This window comes from Polistes dominula, unplaced genomic scaffold, assembly GCF_049000335.1.
Source record: "Polistes dominula isolate Pdom_NZ unplaced genomic scaffold, Pdom_raw_medaka contig_49, whole genome shotgun sequence".
Lineage (NCBI taxonomy): Eukaryota > Metazoa > Arthropoda > Insecta > Hymenoptera > Vespidae > Polistes > Polistes dominula.
In genome coordinates this window covers 1,307,501-1,320,000 of record NW_028300914.1, presented here as the reverse complement: position 1 = coordinate 1,320,000, position 12,500 = coordinate 1,307,501, and the positions used below count along the sequence as shown (strand labels likewise).

The 12,500-nt window shown below is 29.3% G+C and overlaps 1 protein-coding gene across 1 annotated transcript in view; it reads right to left on the bottom strand.

The window, feature by feature from the left end:
* The window catches only part of LOC107066864 (membralin), a 65,398-nt gene that overhangs the window by 2,110 nt on the left and 50,788 nt on the right, over window positions 1–12,500 (bottom strand). The window contains exons 11-13 of the mRNA XM_015321879.2: window positions 8,730–8,829; window positions 3,578–3,902; window positions 1–1,365 (exon numbers count right to left, since the gene is read on the bottom strand). The exon at window positions 1–1,365 is cut by the window's left edge and continues 2,110 nt beyond it. Of these exons, the coding sequence (XP_015177365.1) occupies window positions 878–1,365; window positions 3,578–3,902; window positions 8,730–8,829 (913 nt within the window). The 3' untranslated portion in view covers window positions 1–877. The remainder of the gene's footprint in view (window positions 1,366–3,577; window positions 3,903–8,729; window positions 8,830–12,500) is intronic.

Below are 12,500 nucleotides of genomic sequence, written 5' to 3'. Positions count from 1 at the left end.
GTTCGAAAAATCGTTTCGTTTTTTCTTGACACAATAATGGCATTAGTTGATGCAAACTGACAAATAGTAACACATGAGATCAATGAGAGCTTCAATTTATCAAAATCAACTATTTATGACCACTTGAAAGTTTTAGGTTTAATCTCGAAGCAAAGATTATCTTCATTTTTACAAAAAAAAAATGAAACTACTTTCTGAATCCACCTAATACAATATATATATATATATATATATATATATATATATAGTCTACGTTAATTGTTTGCTTTTTTATTTGTATTAAATTTTTCCATACAATTTTTCATTTAAAATAAAAACTAAAATTACAATATAATTAAATAAAACAATTTTATCAAATTTACATTTGATGATATAGAACGATTTTAATCATACACACCCCTCTCCTCCTTTTCTCATCCCCTGTTTTCTTTTCTTTTTTTTTTTGTTAATTCTTCTTTCTATTTGAAGTTTCTGTCAATCTTTCACCGTGATATAATATCAATGTTAAATTATAAACAAAAGAGACAATAAACAGAATCTTTTATTAATTAATTCATTTCCTTTTTTTCTTCTTCTTCTTCTTCTTCTTCTTCTTCGATTTTTTATCTCATCCTCAAAGACGCCATATTTAACGTTCTCATTTATTTTTAACATATCCTAAATAAATCGTAATAATTTGAAAGTAAATCAAAACTGCGTTTCTGTTTACTCTCGTAAATCAAATTCTAATTTAAAAAAAAAAAAAAAAAAAAAATCATAAAATAAACGTCGAACAATGTTTACAACACCACTCTCCTGTATTATTATTATTATTATTATTATTATTATTATTATTATTATTATTATTGTTATTATTATTATTATTATAATAAATCAACTAATGATCTTCTTCCACTTCAGCTGTTATTGTTGATCCTGATGATGCTGATGAATATGAAGATGAAGATGAGGATGAGGATGGTGATGATGATGGTGATGTAGACAACAACGTTGTTATCGTCGTCAATGTTGTTTCTGTTGTTGTTTCTAATGCTGCTTCTACTGTAGCTGCTACTGTTTCTGCTACAGTTGCTGTTACTTCTGCTGCTGCTGTTATTGTTGTTGTAGTCATTGTAGTTGTAGTTAATGGTGCTGTAGTCATCGTTGTCGTCATCGTTGTCGTCATCGTTGTCGTCATCGTAATTGATTCTTTTCTACCAGCAGCTTCGGTAGCATCAATCACCTCGAAACCTTCGGACGTTGATGTGTCAGTTGACGAAAAACAATCTGCAGTTTCCGTCAATCCAATTTCTTGGGATAACATTTCCCCGAGAGTTGTTTCCTCGTTTGTGTCATCGATCCTCGGGTTGTCATCTAAACGCATAGCTGAATGATATAAATAAAAAAAAAAAAAAAAAAAGAACAGAAAGGACATTGGTTAAATACATCCCTTTTACAACTTACTTTTGGTTTTATTTGTTTTTTTGTTTTTTTTTGTTTTTGTCGTGTTTCGAATGAGATATTTTCCTTACTTTTTTTTTCTTTTCTTTTTTTTTTTTTTTGGAACAATGATTGTACGATTAAAATAAACAATTTTTAGATATGAACAAAATTATTATAAATATATATTTTTTTCCTATTCCTAATTTCAACTGAACTGTCGTTTTGTTTTTCTTTTCGTGATTATAAAAAAAGAAAATATCCCTATTTTAAAAAAATGAAAACCATCGATGAAGTAACACGCACATTTTATTATATATATATATCGATTTTAATGGATGAAAGAAGAAAAAAAAATAATAAAACAAAAAAACAAAAATAGCAGAACCTACCTAGTGTTAGGTGGATTGAAATGTTTCTAGCTTATCGTAGAAAACCATTTTTTATTTTTTTTTATTTTTTAGAGTTCTGTCGAATTAACTTTGATTTCAAACAAAAAGAAAAAGCTTTATTTCGTTGAAGCTAAAAAAAAAAAAAAACTTTTTCAACTCACTTTCCCTTCCCAACCCTTGTATATCATCCAATCGATGCACGAACAACAACAAAAATAATTGTATAAAATAAAATGAAATTAGTTTAATAAATAATCCATGCCAATGAATGAATGAACTGTAAATGAATAAATGAACAATAAAACAATGGTTTCAAGCAAAGATTGTAGTTTAATTTGAGACGACATTTATAACTTGGGATAGTTAAAAAAAAAAAAAAAATAAATAAATAAAGAACAGTTTAATGATTCTAAACTGGTTAGGATCATAAATTTATCTAGGATGTAAACTGAACGAGCCTAAACAAAGCTAACTATCTATCTTTTCCTGGGTTTGGTCATACCTACCTACCTACCAACCTACCAACCTACCTACCTACCTTTCTACTACCTACAGGGTGTTAGTTGTTAAGCCAGTTATCGATCGTCCAGGTGGTCGCGGTTGAAAACCCGAGGTGAAATTAAAAAGGTCCAGAAAGTAATTGTCGTTTAGTTGGATACAAAAAAAAAAATCACAAAAAAAAAAGTAGAATAAACTGGGCTACCAATATCCACGTGCCAAACCTGTGTGTGTGTATGTGTGTGTGTGTATGTTGAATGAGGAAACTACGATATGGTTTTTAGTGACACAAAGAATTCTACGATACAAAAGTAAAAGGTTTTTTTTAAAAAAAAAAAAAACACTTTTTGAGAACAAGAGAATAGCAGAGTATGAGAATACGACGAAGATCGGTGTTGTAACCGAGTAATACTGTTCGAATGATCGTTAACAAAAAAAAAAAAAAATTGAAAAAAGAAACATGATTTGATTAAAAAAAAAAAAAAAAAATGAAATGAAAAGAGAGAGAGAGAGAGAACAAAACAACAACAAAAAATAGAACATTCCGATAAAAGTACGTAACACGATGTTCCTCCTCACCCCAACCCACCCACTCCCACCCACCCCATCACCATCCTCTTTTTTTCCTACAGAGTTTGTGTCAAGTGAATGAAAATCAAGAAGAGTAGAGGAGGAATTTCTAAAACGATTAAAAAAAAAAAATAAAAAAACGAAACGAAACGAAACGAAACATTGGAACCCTTTGAGCATAACAAAACGTATTAAATTCGCTTTGAGAACTATATATTGTAAATCATCCTCCGTGTGACTGTAAAAGCGACTGTATAGTATAATCAATTTTACGTTGATTTTCATTTATTTCGGAATTATTATAATAGGATATTTTAACGCGTCAATGGAGTTAATAATTGGTTAGTTTGTTATGTTTAGTTCTCTATCTAGAATTAAACTTATTAAAACTTATGTTCTATGTGATAATTGTGTATAATTAATTAATGAATTGAAATATAATTCGTATAGTTTGATTCAAAAGATAAAAGTCAAATTAACTGTTAACACCAACAACAACAACAACAACAACAACAACAATAATCAAAAATAAAACAGGGAAGAAACATATCAGTAAATCTACAAAATTAAATATAATTTCTATATATATATATGTATAAACAAAATTAAGCGTATTATATTAAATGAAATGATTTTTAAACAAATAGATATTAATTAAATAAAAATAATAATTAATGGTTGGTCTAATAAAGACTCACTTTGACTTTGATCGTTCGTAGATGATTCAACAGACGACGAAGATATTTGTTCAACAATTACTTCGGTGTTGTTAGGATCAGAATCTAATTGGGATAACTCGGTGATATAATTCTGTTGGGTTTGTTCATTCATCGGTGTCCAAGGATTTGAACCAGATAATGGTGTCGTTGTAGCCGACGTTCCTGGAGTCGTTGCTGTCGTACTAGGTGTAGGTGGTTGAGTTGTAGCTGGTTGTGCTGAATTACGTAACAATAATTGTTGCAATTGAGCCTGTTGTAGTATCACCGGTAATTCGTAATGATGAAAGAAGTATAACATCGAGTGCTGAAAAATAACAAAACAATACGGTGTATGTATGTATATATCTTCTTAATATATATATATAAATTACGTCACGTCACGTTGTTTGTTCGCAATGGACTCCTAAACTACTGAACTGATTTTAATCAAATTTAGTACACTGTGTGCAGTTTTATCCAACTTGAAAGATAGGATAGTTTATATCTCAATTTATAATTGCAATATTATTTTATTTGCGAATTATTTGTTGTATAAGGTAATTCGTTGACTTTAAGACGTGTGTATTGGACTGATTGTGAGCTACAGCAACGCGTGGCGGGACACCCCTAGTATATATATATATATGTATGTATGAAATACAGGTATGGTCAGTTGTTTGACTTTTACTGTGAAGAATTTTGATTAATTAACTTTTCTGTTATAACTAGAGAAAAAAGAAATTGTTCAACATTACCTTCAAATGTTCAAAACTTAATAAAAACATACCAAAGGTAATATATAACTTATTCTTTTAATTATTATTATTACTGTTATTATTATTATATTTAAATAGCATAAAAATTGTAAATACTTTTAGACATTATATACTTTTTTATTCTTTTTTTTTTTTGAAACTAACATTAAAAGAAGAAACACAAAAAATTAGATTCTTCATCATATGTGAAATAACGAACACGTTAAATATTGGATTGCCCGAAAAGTGTTTTTCGAGTTGATTAATAATTTTTCATATGCACATATTGATAAATTAATCATTGTTACGAACTTTTTACTTCTTCTAAAGTGTAATACTCATATAAAAGTTTGCACAAAAAAGTTTCGAGCAAATTTCGTGAAAAATTGAAATACACGTAGAACTGTATAATAAAAAAAAAAAAATAAAAAAAACAACCAGCAAAATATAAATATAAAGATTGTTTAAACAATCTTACGATAAAACGATCGTATCGTTGAGTTACGATTTAATAAATAAATTTCATCAAATGTTTCGAACAATAATAAAACAAAAAAATTGTACAATTAACAAATTCTCAGAATCTATCGAAATCAGATTGTTGAATATTGTTGTCGGTGACAAATAAAAGTAACATTCTACCATATTATATTTTATCTATGGTGGTATAGAAATAGATAGTGCGTATGTGTATGGTGTGGTTAAGGTTAGGTTAGGTTAGGTTGCTTGGTTGGTTGGTTGGTTGTTCCCAGTCGAAGTTTCTGTGTCGCAAGCGGCCAGCAAATTTATATGGAAATTCGGCAAATTCGTTCTATAGAACCGGGGGACTACTACTCTCTTTCTCATGGTCAAACCCCGAAGAGAGAGCTATACTATACATATATATATATATATATATAATATATGGCTACATACCATGCATCAACTCTCTATCTTCTATCTATCAATCCCTCTTTTTCTATTTTTCTCGTTTGCTCACGCGATCGAGGATTACTTGCAATTGTAATTTTCTCACATATCGTAACACATACATATGTTATACTCTATCTACCATCACCACCACCATCACCATCATCACTACGTGTATTTCAAACCTTTTACATTTCAACAAACAAATTTTTGTTAATTAATCACGATTTATTTGGTGCTAGGTCTAGTTTAAATAAAAATATTAGAAGGATAGGTTATTGAGTAAAATATTGAACACTAAAAAGGAAACTTGAAACTAAAATCAAAAAGAAAAAGAAAAATAAAAAAGTAAAGTAAAGTGAAGTAAATTAAAAAAAAAAACAAAAAACAAAAAAAAATGTTGAGAAATTGAGAAATATGGAAAATAGAAAATAAATGAAAAAAAAAAAATAAGATTGTACAACAAGAAGAAGACAAATGAAGGAACACATCGAAAGGGCGGGGGGGTTTCACGATTTTTTTTGTTGATCCTCTAGAAAAAGCAGAAAAAGTAAAAAGGTCACGGGGGTGGTATGAAAATGGGTAATAATATGAAGTAAACCCCCGAGAGAAAATCGAATTTTCGTTTGGCGGGGGAAGGGGGAGGAGGGAGGGGGGAGGGGTGTAATAATCGGTGAGCCGATGACACCGATATCATCGTACGGCATATAATCATCCCCAAAGGCTAAATCGTCCAACGAGAAAACCCTGATCTACGACAACGGTTAGTGGGTGTTACAACGAACCCAGCCAGTCGCGGATGGATCAAAACGATTTTCCATGTTGCAACCATCTCTCATTTTGCTGCTGCTGCTGCTGCTACTGTTACCAACGGGGCTGTTTCGTTGTCGTTGCTGTTGCTGTTGCTGTTGCAACAGGATCAACAAACCAGGTTTAAACCCTTAGGGCAGCAACTTGAATTTTCCAACGACAGGGTGATATAGAGAGGTTGACACTCATAAACTCGTTAACTCCTCAAATAATTTACGATAGGACGGATCGATTTAACCAAGCCAATACTTAAATCTAGGGGAGGGGGCAGGGTGAGGTTGTTTTTGTGTTAAGCGTTATAAATATCCCCCACCCCCCAAAAAAATCAACCCTACCCCTAAAAATACTGTACGAACATTAACAATATTTTGTTTCGTCAAACGTTCTTATAAATCCACTAACCTCACCCCCCTCAGTACGACCACTACCAATACTCCCTCCTACCCTCCTCCTCCTCCTCCTCCTCTTATACCTGGATGCATTATTAGTTTACATCTTTCATCGATTAATTATCCATTCCATTAAACTTTAATGGCAATTCGATTTTTTTTGTTCTTTTTTTTTTCTTTTTTTCATTTTGCCCCATACGAAATATATACAGTAAATGTCGAGAACGTAGCTAGCTATTAACGCAACGACTACCTCTTATAATGCTATTATAACAATACCTGTGTGTTAATACCAGCCCCATCGCTATAATCTAATTACGAGTTATTGGCTTTTCAAAGTGCGCTATCCGGAACTGGATTACATACCTGACCGATTATAAGAACGCCAATCGATTTGTTTACATCCTATAAACGATCGATTCATCGATCGTCGTATAATTCCTCGATTAAAAAAAAGTAGTAGCAGAAAAAAAAATTAATAATAATAATAATATATTTAAAATGAACAATAATAAGTTTACGTTAAACGATTGGTAATACACACTCTCACTCCCTCCGAAAGAAAATATTTCTTATGGGATAGGGGAAACAATGTGAAATAACAATGAATCCTTTTTTTTTCGAGATATAACTTTTTAACATTTTTCAGCTTTCAAGATTGAATTCGAGATGATGATGACATTCAATTTTCCGCTAAATAAACAAAATAATAAACTGTTACGATATATATTTTCATTGATATGAAATAACTCATTGTTTCGAAACAATTTCTCACGATTATGTCAAATAAAATCTATCGAGATGATAAAAAAAAAAAACTTTGCAAATGTTATTTTACGAAAAATCATATTATTTTATTTATTATTTAATATAATATTTATTCTATTATATATATATATATATATATATCAAATAATTTCTATTTAATGTTATATAATTTCAATATCAAATTATAGAGGAATTAATCTTACTTTACCATGGTACAAGAAAAACATTGCATAAGAAAATAAAAATAAAATCTTAAAAGAATTATAATACCAACCTAACTTATATAGAAGTGTATTAAATAACAAACAAACAAACAAAATAAATAAATTTTATCTATAAGATCGCGTATAGATTACATAAGTGTTACCAGATTTAAAATTCCAATATAAAAATCCACAAAAATAAAAAACAATATGACACTTGACTCTCATAGATCGTATCAAATATTAATAACAAAAAAGAAAAAAACAAATAAATAAAATTTACTTAAGTATTATCAGATTTAAATCCAAAGGTAAGAATCCACACAAAAAATACCTGACGATCATAAATGGTATCAAAGTAACCATCGTCTCATCAAACGAAATCAAATGTGTTACTAGATTTGATAAGTAATTCGAGGTATGTTAAGATAATCCTTTAAAGGGTGGTGAGGGTGGTAGGATGTCCTTCGTTCTTCTATACAAATGTGTACCTAATACATACACTGGTTGGGCTGGCACGAGGTACGCATTAAATTACTTCCATCGATCGAGCTGTCAGGAGCATTGTACCGCCGCTTGCGTTTACGTAACTTACGTTTGAACGATAGCGAGAGCGAGGCTCTGGGTGCTGCTGCTGCTCTAGGCTATAGAACTGCGGCCACGCTCTTCGTCCTGCCGCCGCTGTCAATCGCAGACTCCCACCATCGACGAATGGCCTCTCTCGCAAAGTATCCCCCAACCCCCAACCCCCAATACCCAACACCCCTACCCATTTCACTCCTCACACCACACCAACATCACTATTCCCTACTTTGTCTTTCCTTCTCACTCTCGTTCTTCATTCGCGATACACAATACGATACCCAACGATACGATACTGTAATTCGTTTCTTTATTCAATCTACTTCATCTTTCCAATCCTATCTTTAACCAAACACTATCACATTCACCATTTATTTCTTATTCTATTTATTGTTTATCATATTTGAACTTCTTGAAACTTATCAAAAATCTTCTTAATATATATAAATTACATCACGTCACGTTGTTTGTTTGCAATGGACTCCTAAACTACTGAACCAATTTTAATCAAATTTTACATACTGTGTGCAATTTCATTCAACTTGAAATATAAGATAGTTTAGATCTCAATTTATAATCGTAATATTATTTGTTTATTAACAAAGAGTCATGATTATCTCTGTTAGTTCGATAAGATTGTAACGAATGGTGGTATAAGATAATTCGTTGACAAGACGTGTGTATCGGACTGATTGTAAGCCACAGCTAGTAAAATATACCAAAAATACTATCTTACCTGTATAAACAAACAAGATGTCACCAATGCAAGACTGCTGTACTGTCCATTGAAACGATAGTGATAAGCGTAGAAAGAGAAATGATACAAGTAGAAGAACCTGAAACAAACAAAAACAAAAACAAAAACAAAAAATTAGATAAAATCAATGAATTATTATCAATAATAATTTAACATCCAATTAGATATAATTAAAAACAAAAAAATATATCGATAAATTTATTTCCATCTGATTTGATTTTATTTTGTATCTGTTTTTTTTTTTCGAGAGAGATGAGATTTAAAGAGAGAAAAAAAAAGAAAGAAGTAGAAGAAGTAGAAGAAGAAGAAAAAAAATATGTTCTCGAGACGATCGCAGGATTAAATGAGGTATAATTAAAAAATTCCTTCGGCGCAATCGACAAACTTTCCGATCTTATATCCGGAAAACACATAAAACTTATCTTTCTCATCGCGCCAAGGATTAATCCGGCACCGGGCTTTATGGTAAATAAAACGCAGAAACGCTTTATCTCTTAATCTCTTCTTAACTGAATTACTTCTTTACGCTATTTCGTGAGGACTCCCTTCTCCTCCTCCTCCTCCTCCTCCTCCTCCTCCTCCTCCTCCTCCTCCTCCTCACCTGCCCTTTTTCTCCCTGTCCTACTCTCTCCCTTATCCTCCTCCCTTACCAACCATGGTAGGAGATCCCTTATATTCTCATACCATTTAATGTAACTGTATCTACTACTCCTACTATTATTTGTTTTTGTTTCTTAATCGTCGTGTAATTCGAATTACGAAACTTTCGATAGGAATAAATAAGAAATCAATCAAAGTTCCAAATCACACGCCATAATAAATACAATGAAAATCTTATTGTGTGTGTGTGTGTTTTTTTTATGTATGTTTGTAATGTTATGAGTTACGTGCATTTGTGTCTGTTGTATATATGTTTGTGTGTTTTGTATAAACGTAATATAAAAAGGTGGTGCCAGTTTTAATGGTAAATCACAGCAATAGGGCTCCTCCATTCCTCTATCACCCCCCCCACCCCCACCGTTTTTGGTATCCCATAGAAAATATAGAAAGTGCTCGTAAAAAGGACAATAAATTACTTTCATTTCGTTGAGGAAAATCTGGGTCGATGGTGTGTATCGGCATATTGGCACCTTGCACCGTTCAAACTTGACATTTTCAGATCGGATATATATCACTGAATGTGTACGTAGTAAAAACAGTGGGGTTTTTTTTGTTTGTTTGTTTGTTTAACAACAAAATCAATTATTTATAGACGACGACTAATTAAATAGCGAAAAGTTAAGAAAGACAAATAATTATTTAATTTGTTTTGTTTTTCTTTATTTCGTAAGAAAATTTGATCTTATTTGAATTTAAATTATTTTACACATTACGAAGGTAATAAGATATTATTATTATTATTATTATTATTGTTATTATTATATTGTATTGAAGAGAAAAATAATAAAAATAATAAAAACTAAAAAATAGAAGGATAATAAAATAGAATAATAATTTTTCTTCCTGTCAAAGATTTCATAATTTCAATTGAAATATTTTACTGTAAAAAAAAAATATTTAAAATACAACATAACTTAATATTATTATTATTATTATTATTATTATTATTATTATTATTATTATTATTGTTATTATATTGTATTGCATAAGAAAAATAATAAAAAATAAAAAATACAAAGTTAATAAAATAAAATAATAATTTTTCTTCCTATCAAAAATTTCATAATTTCAATTAGAATATTTTACTGTAACAAACAAATTTAAAATACAACATAACCCATTATTATTATTATTGTTATTATATAGTATTGCATAAAAAATTAATAAAAAATAAAAAATACAAAGTTAATAAAATAGAATAATAATTAATTATAAATAATTAACATATAACATATTATTGTTATTATTATATAGTATTGCATAAGAAAAATAATAAAAAATAAAAAATACAAAGTTAATAAAAAAGAATAATAATTGTTCTTCCTATCCGAAAATTTGACAATTTCAATTAGAATATTTTACTGTAACAAACAAATTTAAAATACAACATAACCCATTATTATTATTATTAATATTATAATTATTATTATTTTTATTATAATATATGCATTCCTTAGAATGTGTAAGATTGTAATAAAAAAACAAAAAAATCTAACAAAAATATAACTTGTTATAAACAAACTAAGATATAAGAAACTGACGATTCACATTCCCCTTCCAGCCCATTTTTTTTTTGTTCTTTTTTTTCTACCTTCATACCATTCACCCTTCTACCCCTCCGTTTTCAATGCAATAAGGATGGTGGGATTATAATCAAGTGATTTTTACGACGCGCAGTAACGGTATGGCCAATATTTGCGGATCAGGGTGGAGCCTGAACCAACGTCGTCGATGTACTCTTCTTTTAAGTGAAGCAAAAAAAAAAAAAAAAAAAGAAAGTCGATCTGGGTCGTACGTTGGTTCTAAGGGTGTATAGAAAAGGAAGGGAGGATAGGGATAGTTTCTTCGTGTGTACCTCCTTGACGACTAAGACGACTAGGACGACTAGGACGACTAGAACGACTAATTTCCTAGAGTATACGTGTTTCCGTAACTATTCTTAGACATTTCATTTTTATTTTATAGTTTCCTTTTCTCGTACAAGAAAAAAAAAAAAAGAAAAAAGAAAAAGATGAAGTACGAAATAAAATTGAATAAAAAAAATCAAAATCAAAATTAAATTAAATTAAATTAAGTATATAATTATTGATTTAATATATATTTTTTTTTTAATTATATTTTTTTTTTAATTATATTTTTTATTATATAAAATTTAAATAATATATATAATTAATATAAATTTTATAAATATATATATATATAAATTTTACGTATCAAATAAAATCGAAAAAAAAAATAAAATAAAATAAAATAAAACCAAATTAAATATATATTATATTTAATAAAATAAATTATATAAATTATATATATATATTTTTATATAATTTAATATAATATTTATAATATTATATAATTTTAATTAAATATTAAAATTATATATATAAAATTATTATATATATAAATATATATAATATTAATATATGTTATATCTAACATAGTTAAATATGTATATATAATATAGTTATAATATAGTTATATGTATAGATAATATAATGATATATATATATATGTGTGTTTGTATGTGTTTTTTTTTGTGTTTCAGTTTTATCTCTTTTTCTTGTAAAAGTTTTCTATAGTAAAAGGTTATTCGAGTAGGTAGGTAGGTAGGGTAGGTATGTCTGAAACTTGAGTTTCGACGTATGAAAAGGTTGGCAACGAAAGGACATTATTTGTTCGTAGTTCTTTGTGTTAGAAAAGCGCGTTAACGTGTGTAACTGCAAATTACTTACTTGTTCTACTAAAAGGGAAACGATGAACGCGCGAAAGTGTGGAATTTCACTTTTGAAGTGAAGAAGAAGAAGAAGAAGAAGAAGAAGAAGAAGTTTTCAACGAGGGGGCCCACTTAAACGCGATTCCTTCCTTTCGATTGCACGAAGTTAAGTAATACCAAGACAACTGGTTTAAGAGAGTATAGCATTAGTTTCGAAGATAGATTAAGTCTTTATCGTTGTGAACATTCCATTCATACCCTGGTATTTATATTTTATTCTTAGTTCGAAGAAAAGTTACGTTTAGAACAATAGATGTCGTGTCAAACATATATGATGCCTTCTTCTTTCTTCTTTATAATACTCTCGTTTTATATATATA